Source organism: Rhizophagus irregularis, chromosome 27 (assembly GCF_026210795.1).
Source record: "Rhizophagus irregularis chromosome 27, complete sequence".
Classification (NCBI taxonomy): domain Eukaryota; kingdom Fungi; phylum Glomeromycota; class Glomeromycetes; order Glomerales; family Glomeraceae; genus Rhizophagus; species Rhizophagus irregularis.
Window position 1 is genome coordinate 2042745 of NC_089455.1, and position 18337 is coordinate 2061081.

The 18337-nt window shown below is 30.2% G+C and overlaps 4 protein-coding genes across 4 annotated transcripts; all 4 read left to right on the top strand.

Moving 5' to 3' along the window:
- Nucleotides 1–4117: 4117 nt before the first annotated feature.
- Nucleotides 4118–5658, top strand: OCT59_018312 (uncharacterized protein). Its single transcript, XM_066148702.1, has 2 exons — nucleotides 4118–4379; nucleotides 4459–5658. Exons 1-2 carry the CDS (start codon nucleotides 4123–4125, stop codon nucleotides 5624–5626), a joined length of 1425 nt encoding a protein of 474 aa, XP_066004606.1. The 5' UTR covers nucleotides 4118–4122; the 3' UTR covers nucleotides 5627–5658.
- Nucleotides 5659–5930: 272 nt separating this feature from the next.
- On the top strand, nucleotides 5931–9133 carry OCT59_018313 (uncharacterized protein; the record flags this gene model as incomplete). The annotated part of the gene is made up of 7 exons (XM_066148703.1): nucleotides 5931–6032; nucleotides 6117–6190; nucleotides 6262–7385; nucleotides 7579–7639; nucleotides 7749–7913; nucleotides 7993–8084; nucleotides 8529–9133. The coding sequence occupies 7 exons, from the start codon at nucleotides 5931–5933 to the stop codon at nucleotides 9131–9133; spliced, it is 2223 nt and encodes a 740-aa protein (XP_066004607.1).
- A 269-nt stretch (nucleotides 9134–9402) lies between these two features.
- On the top strand, nucleotides 9403–10953 carry OCT59_018314 (uncharacterized protein). The gene has a single exon (XM_066148704.1). It carries the CDS (start codon nucleotides 9739–9741, stop codon nucleotides 10918–10920), a length of 1182 nt encoding a protein of 393 aa, XP_066004608.1. The 5' UTR covers nucleotides 9403–9738; the 3' UTR covers nucleotides 10921–10953.
- A 217-nt stretch (nucleotides 10954–11170) lies between these two features.
- Nucleotides 11171–12686, top strand: OCT59_018315 (uncharacterized protein; the record flags this gene model as incomplete). The annotated part of the gene is made up of 2 exons (XM_025317320.2): nucleotides 11171–11430; nucleotides 11510–12686. 2 exons carry the CDS (start codon nucleotides 11171–11173, stop codon nucleotides 12684–12686), a joined length of 1437 nt encoding a protein of 478 aa, XP_025178416.2.
- Nucleotides 12687–18337: the final 5651 nt, after the last annotated feature.

Here is an 18337-nt window from a genome sequence, read left to right on the forward strand (position 1 = left end):
GTTAAAATACGTATAATTATTTATAATTTGGACTTCACGTTACGTTTATCTCGAATTTTTAGTACGATTATTTTTTTTAAAAAAGAAATTACAGAAAATTGTTTACTCAATTTTTTCAGAAATTGAGCCTGAATTATTAGAAGACAATGAAGACTCAATTGTGAAAATATTCTGAGCGTCACACGAGTATAATATGCTACCGTTCTCCATATTTTACGAGGTTTCGTTTCTAATAATAAAGAAACGAAATTACTAAATATTTTATTAGAAATCTTTCAAATTGTATTATAAACGTCTATTATATAAATATTTTGCATTAAATTTTATAATTCAGATATATTATGGTGGAATTCTTTCATATGATTAATCCTTATACGATAATGATAACAAATTTGATCTGTTATTAGCGGGTTAATTTTTTAAAAACGTAAATAAGATGCCGAAACAGAAAAGAATACCAAAAAAAGGCTATTAATAGATTACATTGACCCTATGAAAAAAAAAAATACTTAAAATGTACTTGTATACTTTAAAATATATTTGAAATTTGGAATTATACTTAAAATATACTTAATATTGCAATTTTAGTGTATTTAAAATTTAACACATAACTGAATGTTTTCTGATTGTTTAAAAATATGCAGCAAGACACAAAAGATCTAAGAAAGGAAAGGAAAGGAAATAAGTGTAAAAAGGGTTGCATGGGCCGAAGAAGCAATTTTCTCCCTACTAATGCCACATGATGACATGAGAATTTAAATAACTTATATTGATATTTTGTATTCGCTTAAAAGCACAAGCTTTTGAACCAACTTATCAATTTTTCCAAGTTGGTCATGATGTAGATGCTCATCTTTGCCTCCTGAACTTACTATGAAATATGATGAAAAGTTTACGAGTGAGACGATTGCAAATATTCTTCGTCAGCTCATACCTCGCCTTATCTCATTAATGAAGCTGAGGTTTAGCCCTTCGTATAAACAGGTGAATGAATGGTTAGCTGCTCTACATAAACATAGTCGTGCACGCCTCTTATACGCCGAGCGTGGTGTTATCGACAAAGCTTATACAAGGAATTTTAGTAAACAAGTAAGAAGTTAAAATTTGGAAGTGGAGGCATTGTTTTGTGGCAATAATTTGAGTCCAAGAGTTTTTGCAAAAGCTAAGGTTATTGCAAGACTAAAGAAGGAATAATTATAAAAAAGAAAGCTGAATTCGGGTAAATATTTATCTTCACGAATTTTTTATAATCTAGTAAACCGGATTATTTATTTAATGAAATAATTATCTATCTTCACAATTTATTGGAGCTCTGGGAAATACCTATTAACACAAAATTACGAAAATTAAAAATTTCTAATTCAATCCAACGGATTCTTTTATCAATTTTTTACCACATCTTGTTAATGATTAATTCAATCACTAAATAATCACTAAATAAAATTTTTAAAGTGGGAATTTTACAAGAATTAATCATATTCTTCGACTATTAAATAGCAATTTCTATATTTTTTTCCAGTTCTTTCATTTTTGCTCACATAAAATGCAAGATTTCTTTGTGCATCTAACGTTATGTCGCAAAGCTAAACTTTTAACTCACTTGCTTAATGATCCGTCACACTGAAATTAATAGGTTGTTAGCGATGAACAATTAATTAAGAAACGACGTGTACCAGAAAAAATCAAGAAAATAAATAGTATAGTCCACAAATGATAGTATAGATAAAAATTATGTATTCACGAGCTAAATTCCATACTTTATCCATTGTTTGAAGAGTAATATAACATAACGATTTATATAATAAATTGAATCAGTTTTTTGCTTAATAAATCATTTTGTGAATAATCTCTTGTAATATAACTTTTCAATTATGTAAGCATGAATTGTCTTTATAATAAACTTGCTATACCAGGAAACGGAACAGTTAGAGGCCCAAAGTATCACATGATGTTAATGAGTATATAGAACTAGAGAACGGTAAACCATTGTAAAGTCCGGAGCAATCAATACACCGATGCTTGCTTTGTGAAGTTTTTATGTAACGACGGAAGTCAATCGACTTAATTATCGAGGCGGACGTAAGTTCTTCGCTAATGCTCCGATGATTTTTGCCTTGATAATGTAATTAATTTTGAGATAAATTAAACCTAATCCTCCCTAACATCATAACAATGTTCTTTCATAAACGTTTATGGAATGTTAAAATTACAGTACAAGCTTTAATAAAATTATATATTCAATTTGAGGCTTTAACATGATTTAATAAATGAAAAGAATTTTTAAATAAAATATTTTGTATTTATTGAAATAAATAAGTTATATAGTAAAGTTTAATAATTTATTAGAAAAGGTGATCTAATTGGTACCTGTTCTTGTAAACACGGAGTTTATGAAAAAGAGATGATAATTTTTCATAGACGATTATGAAGTACTTCAAAATTATAAAGTCGAAAAGGATTGAATTTTAGTTGAAATAAAATAAATTTAATAGGATATTGATTAATTTTTTTAAAATAGATTTCTCGTATTTGAGATTAAATAAAATGTTCTCATTTGTTCATCTTTTTAGTTACGTTACAATCATCTTTTATATATTGGGATATTTTATCGCAAAAAAAGGTCTGCCAATTCTTTTCAAATTTGAACCGTAATTACATCGACGGAAATATTAGAAGATAGTGAATATTATGATGTTTATAATTGATGTTGGTAAAGAGTAGAGACCTAAATATAAATATTTCGAGCACATACGAATATTTTGGTGTTACCGGTTCCATATTTATGATAACATTATTTAATGTATTACATATACTTTCTTAGCATTAAAAATTTATATCTATGTAGGTATACTGTATTTAGGGTGGAATTGTTTTATCGGATGAACAGAATACTTCAGATATTCTTAAAGTGCAGACCAGGGATTAACTTAATTGAAATAAAGCGGATTGGTTGGAAAACATTTTAAACTTATCCATCGAACAAGCTTTCAATCCAATAATTTATTAGAACTACAAAAATTTTGTACAGACTTTATCTAAATCTCCTGACAAGATTTTGTATCACGTGATTTTACCTCACTTCCAGAAAAATCCTTAAAGATGATTTACCGAATGAAGTAAAACGAAGTTTGGGAACATGTATTAAAATGGATTCGCTCAGAATACTAAGATAGGACCCAGAAATATATATATAGGGGTCAGGTGATGAAAAAAATTTTTTACTATGAGCTGTACGCATTTTTTCAGGGCCGGAATTATGATAATGCCAGTCGGTTACTATAATAGGAAATAAAATTCTGACTGGCATTATCAAAAATTATCTAAAAAAGGAAAGATTTTCATGATTTTTTTAGTTCAAAATACGCAAACTCAAACCTGACCCTTATATATATATTTCTGGGTCCTACTAAGATCCTGTTACTTGGACAGATGATGATTTAAAACAATGGAAATTCTTTACAATATTGTTTTAATTAGATTTAATTTATCCTTAGATTTATTAAAATATTATTTGGATTTTGACGAGAAATAATTTCTTAACCTCCTAGAAACGTAAAATTTGGTTCAAAAATTGTTAATCTAAACATTATTTCTCTAATTTCAAAGTGGATTGATAAAACAGATGTTAATATTAATGTTGTTTATCAAATATGATTGTATTTTTAAATTATTAGAGATGGATTCCCTCCTGTTAGGTTTCATTCTTTATATGATATTATACCTAAAACTGTTACATATATTAAAGAAACAGATGAAATTCTTGATGGATATAATCCTATATTATATGAGAAATTTATAATAGCTGGCGTGAAACAAAGATAGTTTATATTTTCTTTAAATATAAGAATGGTAAAGAATTAAATTGCGGTGGACCATCATTTAGTCGGGACATTATTTTATATGGGTCTGAGGAATTTATTGTCAGCAAAAATATTGTGATAAATGGGATATTAATTAGTCTTAAAATAGCGTTATATTTTTGCGCATAAATTTTACGTCTAAATTCTATTTATATAAGATTCGCGCATCGAGTAGGTCATCCGTTTTTTTGCGTTACGTTATACGATCTGTAACGATCATTTATATATATATATATTGCCACGTTCATTTTTACACACGAAAATGTCTATCCAATTTTTTTCAAATTTGAGCAAAAATTACATTGAAATATTGGAAGATGATGAATATTATGATATTACAATTGAAGTTGGGGAAGATCCAAACGTAAAAATATTCCATGCGCATACAATTATTTTGTGTCACCGCTCCCCATACTTACGACGAGCTTTGGCTAATAAGAGGAATAATAATAATAGTGGTGTCTTATCTCATATAAAATTACCGAATATTTTACCAGAAATCTTTCAAATTATTTTAAAGTAAGGTTATAAATACTGTATAAATAATAACTTCAAATATATTTTTTTTTAATTTTAACTCTCACGTTTTTTAACGTAGGTATATTTATGGTGGAATTCTTTCATTGAATGAGCATGATACTTTAGAAATTCTCAAAGTTTTGATTGCTGCAAATGAATTATTACTTAACGAATTAGTTGATTATTTACAAACATATTTAATTGAGTACAAAGTGGATTGGATAGAACAACATTTTGAGCTTACTCATCGAACAAGCTTTCAATATAATAATTTATTAGAACTTCAAAAATTTTGTACGAGTTTTATGGCTAAATTTCCCGAAAAGATATTTAAATCACTTGACTTTACTTCACTCCCTGAAAAATCTTTAATTTCACTTCTTAAAAGAGATGATTTACAAATGAAAGAAATCGAAGTTTGGGATCATGTATTAAAATGGGGACTTGCAAAAAATCCTACGTTTATTCCAGACCCTGTTACTTGGACAAACGATGATTTTAAAACAATGGAAAATTCTTTACAATATTGTTTACCTTTAATTAGATTTTATAATTTATCTTCTAAAGATTTTTTAGAAAAAATTCATCCATATAAAAAATTGTTAAAACATCAATTATATGAAGACTTATTAAAGTATTTTTTAGATTTTGAAAGTGAACCGAATAATAATTTCTTACCTCCTAGAAATGGAAAACTTGATTCAAAAATTGTTAATTTAAATATCATTTCTCTAATTTCAAAATGGATTGATAAAGTGGAGATCGAAAGTAGATTTGCTAGTAGAAATGAATTATATTTACCATATGAATTTAAATTATTATTAAGAGGAAGTCGAGATGGATTCACTCCTGATAAGTTTCATTCTTTATGTGATAATATGTCTAAAACTGTTACATTCATTAAAGTAAAAGGAACAGATGAAATTCTTGGTGGATATAATCCTATTATATGGGAAACTAATAAGGATTGGGGCGAAACCAAAGATAGTTTTATATTTTCTTTTAAATATAACAATGGTATTTTTAAAGATGGAATTATGAGTAGTGTAAAAGTTATAAATCATGCGATAATTTATGGCCAACGTTATGGACCATCATTTGGTTCTGATCTTATTTTATATGGATCTAATAAAACAAAAGATTATGATGTAATTTATTTTAAATTAAAAGATTATGAAAAAGAGATAAGAGATAGAGAAGGTTTTTCAATAGAAGATTATGAAATATTTCAAGTTATAGATCTATAAATAAAATGGATAAGATTGAATTTAAAATGAATTTAAATAAATCTTAAATAAAATAGCGTTTATGCGCAATGGATAATTAATTACTTGACGCGAAAAATTTTACGTCCTTATCATCAATATTATTTAAATCCCGTTTATATTGGATTCCTGCATTGTAAATTCTAGGTTCGAGTAAACAGGATAAGTTATTTAAATATTTCATTTTTTGTTGATCCACGCCGGAATAAAATTTATTTGCGTCACGTAATACAATCATCTATTTTATCGTTATATATATGCCCCGCACAACCTTTTTTACCACAAAATGTCTACCCAATTTTTTTCAAATTTGAGTAGAAATTATATTGAAATATTAAAAGATAGTGAATATTATGATGTTACAATTGAAGTTGGAGAAGATCCAAATGTAAAAATATTCCGAGCACATATGAATATTTTATGTCACCGTTCTCCATATTTACGACGAGTTTTGGTTTCTAATAATAAAAAGAATAATAATGACGGTGTCTTGTCTCATACGAAATTACCAAATATTTTACCAGAAACCTTTCAAATTGTATTAAAGTAAGCTATAAACACTATTTAACGTATTATACTTTTTACATTTTGCTTAGAATTAAAAATTTTATATTTAGATATATTTATGGTGGAATTCTTTCATTAGATGAAGAGAACACTCCAGATATTCTTAAAGTGCTGGTTGCAGCAGATGAATTAATTCTTCATGAGTTAGTTGATTATTTACAAACATATTTAATTGAAAATAAAGCGGATTGGTTGGAAAAACATTTTGAACTTATTCATCGAACAAGCTTTCAATCCAATAATTTATTAGAACTACAAAAATTTTGTACAGAATTTATGGCTAAATCACCTGACAAAATTTTTGAATCACTTGATTTTACCTCACTTCCAGAAAAATCTTTAGTTTCACTTCTTAAAAGAGATGATTTACGAATGAAAGAGATCGAAGTTTGGGAACATGTATTGAAATGGGGACTCGCACAAAATCCTACGCTCACTCCTGATCCTGTTACTTGTACAGATGATGATTTCAAAACAATGGAAAATTCTTTACAATATTGTTTACCTTTAATTAGATTTTATAGTTTATCTTCTAAGGATTTTTTGGGAAAAGTTCGTCCATATAAAAAATTATTAAAACATCAATTATATGAAGACTTATTAGGATATTATTTAGATCTTGAAAGTAAACCGAGTAATAATTTCTTACCTCCTAGAAATGGAAAGTTCGATTCCAAAATTGTCAATTTAAATATTATTTCCCAAATTTCAAAATGGATCGATAAAGTGGATAGCAATAGCAAATTTGTTCATACGAGAGAATTATATTTACCATATGAATTAAAATTATTATTAAGAGGAAGCCGAGATGGATTCACTCCTAATAAGTTTCATTCTTTATGTGATGATAAGCCTAAAACCGTTACATTCATTAAAGTAAAAGGAACAGATGAAATTCTTGGTGGATATAATCCTATTATATGGGAAACTAGTAACAACTGGGGTGAAACCAAAGATAGTTTTGTATTTTCTTTTAAATATAAGAATGGTCTTTTTAAGGATGGAATTTTAAGTAATGTAAAAGAAATAAATCGTGCATTATGTTATGGTCAATCTTTCGGGCCATCATTTGGTAATGGCGATCTTATTTTATTTGGGGATAATAATACTGGTGATTATAACGAAATTTATTGTGAACAAGAATCTTACGAAAAAAAGATAAGAGATGCAGAAGGTATTTCTTTTTTTTCAATAGACGATTATGAAGTATTTCAAATTATAAAGTTATAAATAAAATAATTAAGATCGAACTTTAATTGAAATAAAAATGAGCTTAATAGTTTATGCAATTAATAATATAATTATTGGCGCATAAACCTTATGGCTTATTCCTAAATCCTGTTTATAAAATTTCTCGCATCTTTTAGAACTGCATCCACCAGTAAAAATTATTTGTGTTACGTTATACAATCATTTTATTATATATATGTACGTTTATTGCGCACAATTTTTTATCGCAAAAAAGTCTACCCAATTTTTTTTAAATTTGAGTCGAAATTATATTAAAATATTGAATATTATGATGTTACAATTGAAGTTGGAGAAGATCCAAATGTAAAAATATTCCGAGCGCATATGAATATTTTATGTCACCGATCTCCATATTTACGACGAGCTTTGATAAAAAGAATAATAATGACGGCGTCTTGTCTTATACGAAATTACCAAATATTTTACCAGGAATCTTTCAAATTGTATTAAAGTAAGCTATAAACATTATTTAATGTATTACGCAACGCATACCTTCTACATTTTGCTTAGAATTAAAATTTTATGTTTAGATATATTTATGGTGGAATTCTTTCATTAGATGAGGAGAACACTTCAGATATTCTTAAAGTGCTGATTGCAGCAGATGAATTAATTCTTCATAGTTAGTTGTTTATTTACAATCATATTTAATTGAAAATAAAGCGGAAAAACATTTTGAACTTATTCATCGAACAAGCTTTCAATCCAAAATTTTGTACAGAATTTATGGCTAAATCACCTGACAAAATTTTTGAATCACTTGATTTTACCTCACTTCCAGAAAAATCTTTAGTCTCACTTCTTAAAAGAGATGATTTACGAATGAAAGAAATCGAAGTTTGGGAACATGTATTAAAATGGGGACTCGCACAAAATTCTACGCTTACTTCGGATCCTGTTACTTGGACAGATGATGATTTCAAAATAATGGAAAATTCTTTACAATATTGTTTACCTTTAATTTGATTTTATAGTTTATCTTCTAAGGATTTTTTAGAAAAAGTTCGTCCATATAAAAAATTGTTAAAACATCAATTATATGAAGATTTAATAAAATATTATTTAGATTTTGAAAGTGAACCGATTAATAATTTTTTATCTCCTAGAAACGTAAAATTTGACTCGAAGATTATAAATCTAAATATCATTTCTCTAATTTCAAAGTGGGTTGATAAAGTAGAGGTCAAAAGTGGATTTGCCTGTAGAAATTGTAGAAAAGAATACGAATTTAAATTATTATTAAGAGGAAGGCGAGATGGATTCACTCCAGATAAGTTTCATTCTTTATGTGATAATAAACCTAAAACCGTTACTTTCATTAAAGTAAAAGGAACAAATGAAATTCTTGGTGGATATAATCCTCTTATATGGGAAACTAGTAAAAGCTATGGTGAAACTAAAGATAGTTTTATATTTTCTTTTAAATATAAGAATGGTCTTTTTAAAGATGGAATTCTAAGTAATGTAAAAGGAATAAATTGTGCATTATGTGATGGTCAATCTTATGGGCCATCATTTGGTAATGGCGATCTTATTTTATATGGGGTTAATCAAACTAGTGATTATAATAGAATTTATTGTAAACAAATATCTTACGAAAAAAAGATAAGAGATGCAGAAGATAAATTTTTAATAGACGATTATGAAGTATTTCAAATTATAAAATTATAAATAAAAATAATTAAGATCGAACTTCGTTCTTTAATTGAAATAACAATAAGCTTAATAGTTTATATATAGTTTATTTAATTCATGTATAAAATATATAATTATTGGCGCATAAACTTTATTCCCAAATCCTGTTTATAAGATTTTTCGCATCGAGGTAAAATAAAGATATTCATCTTTTAGAGCTGCATCCCAGTAAAAATTATTTGCGTTACGTTATACAATCATTTATTATATATATGTACGTTTATTTCACAAAATTTTTTATCGCAAAAAAATGTCTACCCAATTTTTTTCAAATTTAAGTAGAAATTATATTGAAATATTGGAAGATAGTGAATATTATGATGTTACAATTGAGGTTGGAGAAGATCCAAATGTGAAAATATTCCGTGCACATATGAATATTTTATGCCACCGTTCTCCATATTTACGACGAGCTTTGATTTCTAATAATAAAAAGAATAATAATGACGGTGTCTTGTCTCATACGAAATTACCAAATATTTTACCAGAAATCTTTCAAATTGTATTAAAGTAAGCTATAAACACTATTTAATGTATTACACAACGCATACCTTTTACATTTTGCTTAGCATTAAAATTTTATGTTTAGATATATTTATGGTGGAATTCTTTCATTGGATGAGGAGAACACTTCAGATATTCTTAAAATGCTGGTTGCAGCAGATGAATTAATTCTTCATGAGTTAGTTGATTATTTACAAACATATTTAATTGAAAATAAAGCGGATTGGATGGAAAAACATTTTGAACTTATTCATCGAACAAGCTTTCAATCCAATAATTTATTAGAACTACAAAAATTTTGTACAGAATTTATGGCTAAATCACCTGACAAAAGTTTTGAATCACTTGATTTTACCTCACTTCCAGAAAAATCTTTAGTTTCACTTCTTAAAAGAGATGATTTACGAATGAAAGAGATCGAAGTTTGGGAACATGTATTAAAATGGGGACTCGCACAAAATCCTACGGTCACTCCAGATCCTGTTACTTGGACAGATGATGAATTCAAAACGATGGAAAATTCTTTACAATATTGTTTACCTTTAATTAGATTTTATAGTTTATCTTCTAAGGATTTTTTAGGAAAAGTTCGTCCATATAAAAAATTATTAAAACATCAATTATATGAAGACTTATTAGGATATTATTTAGATTCTGAAAGTGAACCGAGTAATAATTTCTTACCTCCTAGAAACGGTAAGTTTGATTCAAAAATTGTTAATCTAAATATCATTTCTCTAGTTTCAAAGTGGATTGATAAAATAGATGCTAGTAGTAATTTTGCTAATCAAAGAGAATTATATTTACCATATGAATTTAAATTATTATTAAGAGGAAGTCGAGATGGATTCACTCCAGATAAGTTTCATTCTTTATGTGATAATAAACCTAAAACCGTTACATTCATTAAAGTAAAAGGAACAGATGAAATTCTTGGTGGATATAATCCTATTATATGGGAAACTAGTAACAACTGGGGTGAAACCAAAGATAGTTTTATATTTTCTTTTAAATATAAGAATGGTCTTTTTAAAGATGGAATGCTAAGTAATGTAAAAGAAATAGATTATGCGTTAAGTCATGGTCAGCGGTTTGGACCATCATTTGGTAAGAACGATCTTATTTTATATGGAGATAATCGAACTAGAGGTTATGATAATATTTATTGTAATCAAAGTTCTTACGAAAAAAAGATAAGAGATACAGAAGATAATTTTTCAATAGACGATTATGAAGTATTTCAAATCATAAAGTTATAAATAATAAAAATAATTAAGATCGAACTTTAATTGAAACAATAGTTTATTTAATTAATAATATAAAGTATATAATTATATGCGCATATACCCTATTCCTAAATCCTGTTTATAAGATTTTTCACATCGAGTAGAATAAAGATAATCATCTTTTAGAGCTGCATCCCAGTAAAAATTATTTGCGTTACGTTATACAATCATTTATTATATATATATGTATGTTTATTGCGAACAATTTTTTATCGCAAAAAAAATGTCTACACAATTTTTTTCAAATTTAAGTAGAAATTATATTGAAATATTAGAAGATAGTGAATATTATGATGTTACAATTGAAGTTGGAGAAGATCCAAATGTAAAAATATTCCGAGCGCATATGAATATTTTATGTCACCGTTCTTCATATTTACGACGAGCTTTGATTTCTAATAATAAAAAGAATAATAATGACGGTGTCTTGTCTCATACGAAATTACCAAATATTTTACCAGAAATCTTTCAAATTGTATTAAAGTAAGCTATAAACACTATTTAATGTATTACACAACGCATACCTTTTACATTTTGCTTAGCATTAAAATTTTATGTTTAGATATATCTATGGTGGAATTCTTTCATTAGATGAGGAGAACACTTCAGATATTCTTAAAGTGCTGGTTGCAGCAGATGAATTAATACTTCATGAGTTAGTTGATTATTTGCAAACATATTTAATTAAAAATAAAGCGGATTGGTTGGAAAAACATTTTGAACTTATTCATCGAACAAGCTTTCAATCCAATAATTTATTAGAACTACAAAAATTTTGTACAGAATTTATGGCTAAATCACCTGACAAAATTTTTGAATCACTTGATTTTACCTCACTTCCAGAAAAATCTTTAGTTTCACTTCTTAAAAGAGATGATTTACGAATGAAAGAAATCGAAGTTTGGGAACATGTATTAAAATGGGGACTTGCACAAAATCCTACGCTTACTCCTGATCCTGATACTTGGACAGATGATGATTTCAAAACAATGGAAAATTCTTTACAATATTGTTTACCTTTAATTAGATTTTATAGTTTATCTTCTAAGGATTTCTTAGAAAAAGTTCGTCCATATAAAAAATTATTAAAGCATCAATTATATGAAGATTTAATAAAATATTATTTAGATTTTGAAAGTGAACCAAGTAATAATTTTCTACCTCCTAGAAATGGAAAGTTCGATTCCAAAATTGTCAATTTAAATATTATTTCTCAAATTTCAAAATGGATCGATAAAGTGAATAGTGATTGCAAATTAGTTTATACAAGAGAATTATATTTACCATATGAATTCAAATTATTATTAAGAGGAAGCCGAGATGGATTCACTCCTGATAAGTTTCATTCTTTATGTGATAATAAACCCAAAACCGTTACATTCATTAAAGTAAATGGAACAGATGAAATTCTTGGTGGATATAATCCTATTATATGGGAAACTAAATATAGTCATAATTATTGGTGTGAAACCAAAGATAGTTTTATATTTTCTTTTAAATATAAGAATGGTCTTTTTAAAGATGGAATTCTAAGTAATGTAAAAGAAATGAAGTATGCATTAAATTATGGCCAATATCGTGGACCATCATTTGGTTGGGATCTTTATTTATATGGAAATAAAAATAGAGATTATGATGATATTTATTGTAAACAAAATTATTATGAAAAAAAGATAAGCGATACAGAAGATAATTTTTCAATAGAAGATTATGAAGTATTTCAAATTATAAAGTTATAAATAACTAGGGAAACGGTAAACCGTTACGTAGTCCGGAGCTCGTCACGTGATTTGTAATTATCTAGACGCTGAGAGGATAATTAGCTAAGAAATGTCACAGTCAAAGGGGGAATCAATGTATCGAGAAAAGTTTAATTAAAATATAATTTATCTGAATACAGCATAGGGTAGAAAATAATAATAAATTTAGTTGAAATAATTAGATAATTGTGTTGGCTAGTGATAAAATAAATCAATTAATGTATGAAACAATCATATTTTAATAAATAAAGAACAATTAGAACAGAACAATTTGAACGTCAAAGCCACAAAATCACAATGTCCCAAATAACAATAAAATCACACACTAATTTTTATTTTCTCACTATAAAATAAAAGATAAAAACTAAATAAGATGAATAAATTTTACTAATACAGGTATTTTGATAAGGACAAAAAAAAATCCAAGACACCGGAACATCAAGAGGCTCATCTGAGAAAAAAATATAAAATAAAAATATAAAAATGAATGATTCCACTAATCCAGAAACTATACGAAAACGAAACAAAAAAAAACAAGAGACAAATGAACAGCGATCAAAACGTCTTGCACGAGAACGAGAATTAAAATGGCAAAAAAGAGCAAGGGAAACAGAACAACAACATGAGGAGCGTCTTCAAAGTATTCGGGAAGGAAGAAAAAGGAAAAAGATGACGGAAACTAACAGTGATCGGGAAAATCGGAAAAATTGGGAAAACCAACGTAGACAAGCTGCGCGTAAACGAACCCGTAAATTAAAAAACCGAAATGTATTAAAAGGAAGAAACATCAACCAACAAACACGACAAGATCATGAAGGACGAGAAATAGAGGAAGCTTACGTGGAAAGTGATAACACGGATTCCGACTCTCATCCTACACGGAATTCAGCCACCACCATAAGCGAAGAAGAAATCAGTATGTTGCAGGATTTCCGCATAAAAATGGAGAATATACGTTATAATCTTTGCAACGTATGTCAAGAGCGAATACCTTTATTAACGCTTGTCAAAGGGACATGTAAAAGGTGTTATTATGAAAAAAATACCGGGGGTACGCCGAAAAAGTTTTCTGGGGGTAATAATATGCATCCAGGTGACGTTCCCGACGAACTTAAAGGACTTAGTGAAATAGAAGAAATGCTTATTTCTCAGGTTTTCACTGTGATGACAGTATACCGGCTGCGTGGTGGACAAAACGGCTATAGAGGACACGTGATTAATTTTCCTCAGGATATCCAGGGCTTTACGAAACAACTTCCGCGTGATCCAAGATCTCTGGATGTTCTTGTTGTACGCCGGCAATCATCAAACAATTCAATGGTGTTCAGGGATTTTACTGTACGAAGGAGCAAAGTGTGCAAAGCACTATTATGGTTAAAGGAAAACAATCCTTACTATGAAGACATAATAATTGACACAAATATTCTTCAATCCTTACCCGAGAATGATTCCATTTTCAACATGCTCCCACAACTTCAAGATGATGAATCGGGAGAAGATGACGGCGATAACATTGAAGACTTTGGAAGACGTATCGAACGTTTGTACCACATGCCCCCAACACAACGAGAAGGTGAAGCCATAAACGCAACTCTCGATCGAATGCAAAATGACAATCCTCCGTCGCTATGGCCTGAAATCGAAGGCGTACCTATAAACGAATTCCATACGCCTGGTTACATGGTTAGAGCTTTCCCCACGCTTTATCCATATGGAAAAGCTGACCTTCGTTCAGCACGTGTTAAAGAAGTAAAGCCTGCCGAATATTTCAGGCATCTTTTATGATACAAAGATGGAAGATTCGCGCGACATCCACGATGGAGATATTTTGCGCTAAATTCATCTATGAGGTGGAGGGCATTACAAGAAGGTCAAATATACGTTAAGCAGAATCTAAAAGAAGAACAGATTAACGTATCGGATATACAAGAAATGATAGCCAACGGAGACAACAAAATAGCAGATCGCATAATGAGATATGGAGAAGGTTTAAGAGGAACCCGACAATTCTGGATAGCGAGAAGAAAGGAATTGTTAGATTTGATAAAACAAATAGGAGCAGACGGGCTAATATTTTTTACCTTTAGCGCGCGGATATGCGATTGGCCCGAATTACACAAACTGATGGAAAATAATGATCATAATGGAGATGAGGCTGAATCATCTAAACGTCGGCAACAGAACATAATTGATAATCTGCACATCGCAACGTGGTTTTTTAAACAAAGATTCGAAACATTCTTTAAAGATGTATTGGTAAACCGATGGGAATTAGAGGATTATTGGTACCGATACGAGTGGCAGTACAGGGGAAGTGTACATGTACACAGAATCGGAAAGAAAAAAAATGCACCTAAAATAGACTGGAGTGCAATGAAAGATAATGAGGATGTAATGAATAATGTAATTCAATATCTTGATTCGATAGTGACAACAATCAATCCAGATATGCATGCTCCGATACCAGAAAGACATCCATGTCAGAAGAGAGCAGAAGAAATAAACGATGATTTACAGACTATGTTGAATTGATAAAAACGATTTACAAGACAAGTACCAAATGTAGTCCATCATATTGTTTGCGTAGCAAACACGGACAACAGGTTTGTAGATTCGGATACCCAAAAGAGAGAAATGATCATTCGTTTATACGCGAGGATAATCATGGACAACCTGAATTAGTGACATCAAGGAACGACCCATATCTAAACCCGCACAACAGGTTGCAATTGCAAGGTTGGCGAGCGAATGTTGATATCAAACCCGTCCTCACCATACACGCAGCCTTGCAATATATCTCTAAATACGCGAGCAAATCCGAACCCAAATCAGTAGCTTTCACAGAAATATTTAATCAAATTCTAAACAAAAGTAATTCGGACGATAATTCACTTGCATCAATCCAGAAACTCTTACTAAACAGTATTGCAGAAAGAGACATATCGGCACAAGAAACGTGTCACCTACTTCTCAGCATACCACTTTATCATTCTAGTCGACAGAACGTATCATTAAATCTTAATGAGGAGGCTCCAAGGTGCGTTCGAGGTACAGGAAGTAGGGAAAATGACGAAGATATAATCATGGAGCGCGGACGAACAACAAGGTCACCCTTAAGAAAATATTGGGATCGGGATGATCAATTAGAAGATTTTTCACTATATAGGCTATATCTAACCCACAAATACACAAACGGGAAGTGGGTAAAATGCAAAAAAGAAAACATAGTTAGAATATTGCCTCGTCCATCAGGATTGCGTAATGGAGATCAATGGGCGGAATTCTGCCGTGTCAAAGTCATACTTCACGTTCTACACCGAAGCATCGAACAATTAAACGGAAACAGCGACATACCATGGTCAACAATTTACGAACGACACATCGATATAATCAATTCCGATCCAATCGACTTGCTAGGACAAGCATTTGACGAAGAAGCAGAAATTAGTGAAGAAGAAAGTTATGATGAAATTGAAGAGAAGGAACATGAAGAATACCGTTATGATTGGATGCATTTAGCAGAGATGGGTCCAAACGTGCACATACAAAGGGACGCCGACCTGGGATCACGAGATATGGACCGGAAATACAATTGGACCAACGATGCACAACCAATATTCGAGAGGAAGATATTGCAAATGCAAGCGAATTTGTGCGACAATCCGCAAGCAACAACAATAACATAATTAGTGGAAGGGATAATGTGATAGAGTATCAGAATTTGAACGAAAAGCAAAAAAAAGTTTTCGAGAGAATTGAAAAACACTACAACGATACCATTTCGGGGCAACATGTTGAGCTGTTAAGGATAATGATTATGGGAACCGCGGGAACCAGGAAATCATATCTCATAAAGGCAATACGAGAACGACTTTTCACATTGGCAGGAAAAGACGCCAGTTCACCAGTGCTCGTGATCGCACCAACAGGAGTAGCCTCGTTTAATATCAACGGAGCGACCATTCATTCAACACTTTCTATACCGATAAAGAACAATAAGGACGAGTTAAGCGGCATCCGTCTAAAAAAATTACAAGAAAGAGTACAAGACGTAAGGTACTTCATAATTGATGAAAAAAGCATGGTAGGACAAAGGATGCTAGGATTTATCGACATGAGGCTAAGAGAAGCATTTTCGGAAAACAAAAATGAACCTTTCGGCGGACGATCGGTAATCTTGTTTGGTGACTTTGGTCAACTTGCTCCAGTACTCGACGTACCTATGTATGCAACTAACGCCGGATCATCAAGCAACGTAATAGCAGTCTACAGACAATTCAAAGAAGTGTACGAACTGGATATTATTTTACGGCAATCGGGTAATGATCAACAGGGATTTAGAGATATCCTTTTAAGATTATGAGATGGGGAAAGCACGTTAAACGATTGGAATATTCTCACAAGCAGGTTCGAAGAGAATCTAAATAGAGCTGAACGTGACAGATTTCAGGATGCCGTGTTTATACATACAACATGGCCCGAAGTATATAAAGTCAACATCGAAATGCTCAGGAGATTGAATCGGCCAATAGCAAAAATCTGCGCAGTACATAGCGGTGGAAGAACAGCTAAACGTGCCAAATCAGACGTAGCAAAGGGACTTGAAGCGGAAATATTACTGGCGAAAGGCTGCCGTGTGATGCTAACTTCAAATATATGGACTGAAGCAGGGCTGGTAAACGGATCGATGGGAGTTGTAGAAGATATATTGTTCAAAGATCAGGGTCCACCAGCACTCCCTACTGCAGTGTTCATAAAATTCGAGAGATACGACGGACCAACTATAACTAGTCTGGAGGTAAAGAAGTTGTTCCGATAGTACCTATCAAACGCAGCTGGGATGACAAAAATGGGCTGACGTGTTCCAGAACTCAGTTACCAATATGTCTCGCATGGTCAATAACCGCGCATAAAAGTCAAGGTCTGACATTGGATAAAGTTAATATCGATATTGGTGTCAAGGAGTTTGCGGCAGGGTTAACGTTCGTAGCGTTGTCACGAGTTCGGACTCTAAATGATTTATGTCTTAAACAGTTCAGTTTTGATAGGCTTCAGCGTATAAAAGAAGGTATAAGACTTCAAGAAAGGAAAAAGGAAGAGGAAAGGTTGCGTTTATTTATACAATAATTTATACAATAACACGAAAAAAATCAAAAGAATTTCTAACACAATAACACGAAAAAAAACAAAACAAAAAATAATTTTTTATTTCAGTGTGCTTTATTTTGTATTGTTAGAATTATACAAATACGTTTATTTTTTAAAACAATAAATATAATAAAATAATCTATTTACAAAGAAATAAAATTAATAAAAAGTGGAACGAAAAACTGGTACAACTGATAAAATTTTTTTTTCTAAATTCTATTTTTTGTTCGAAAGTATACAGGTTAAAAGTGTACAGGTTAAAATAAGGAGATCAACACATGCTCAATTAACCGATCGTGTAATATAAGAACCAATAAGAACCAATTAAACGTCAACTCACAGATCAAGCAGGCGGACAACGGGATACATTGTACCACCGTGGCTAGAACATATATAGTCCTTCGCTACGCTCCGGACTAATAAATATAATTAAGATCGAACTTTAATTGAAATAAAAATGAGCTTGATAGTTTATGTAATTA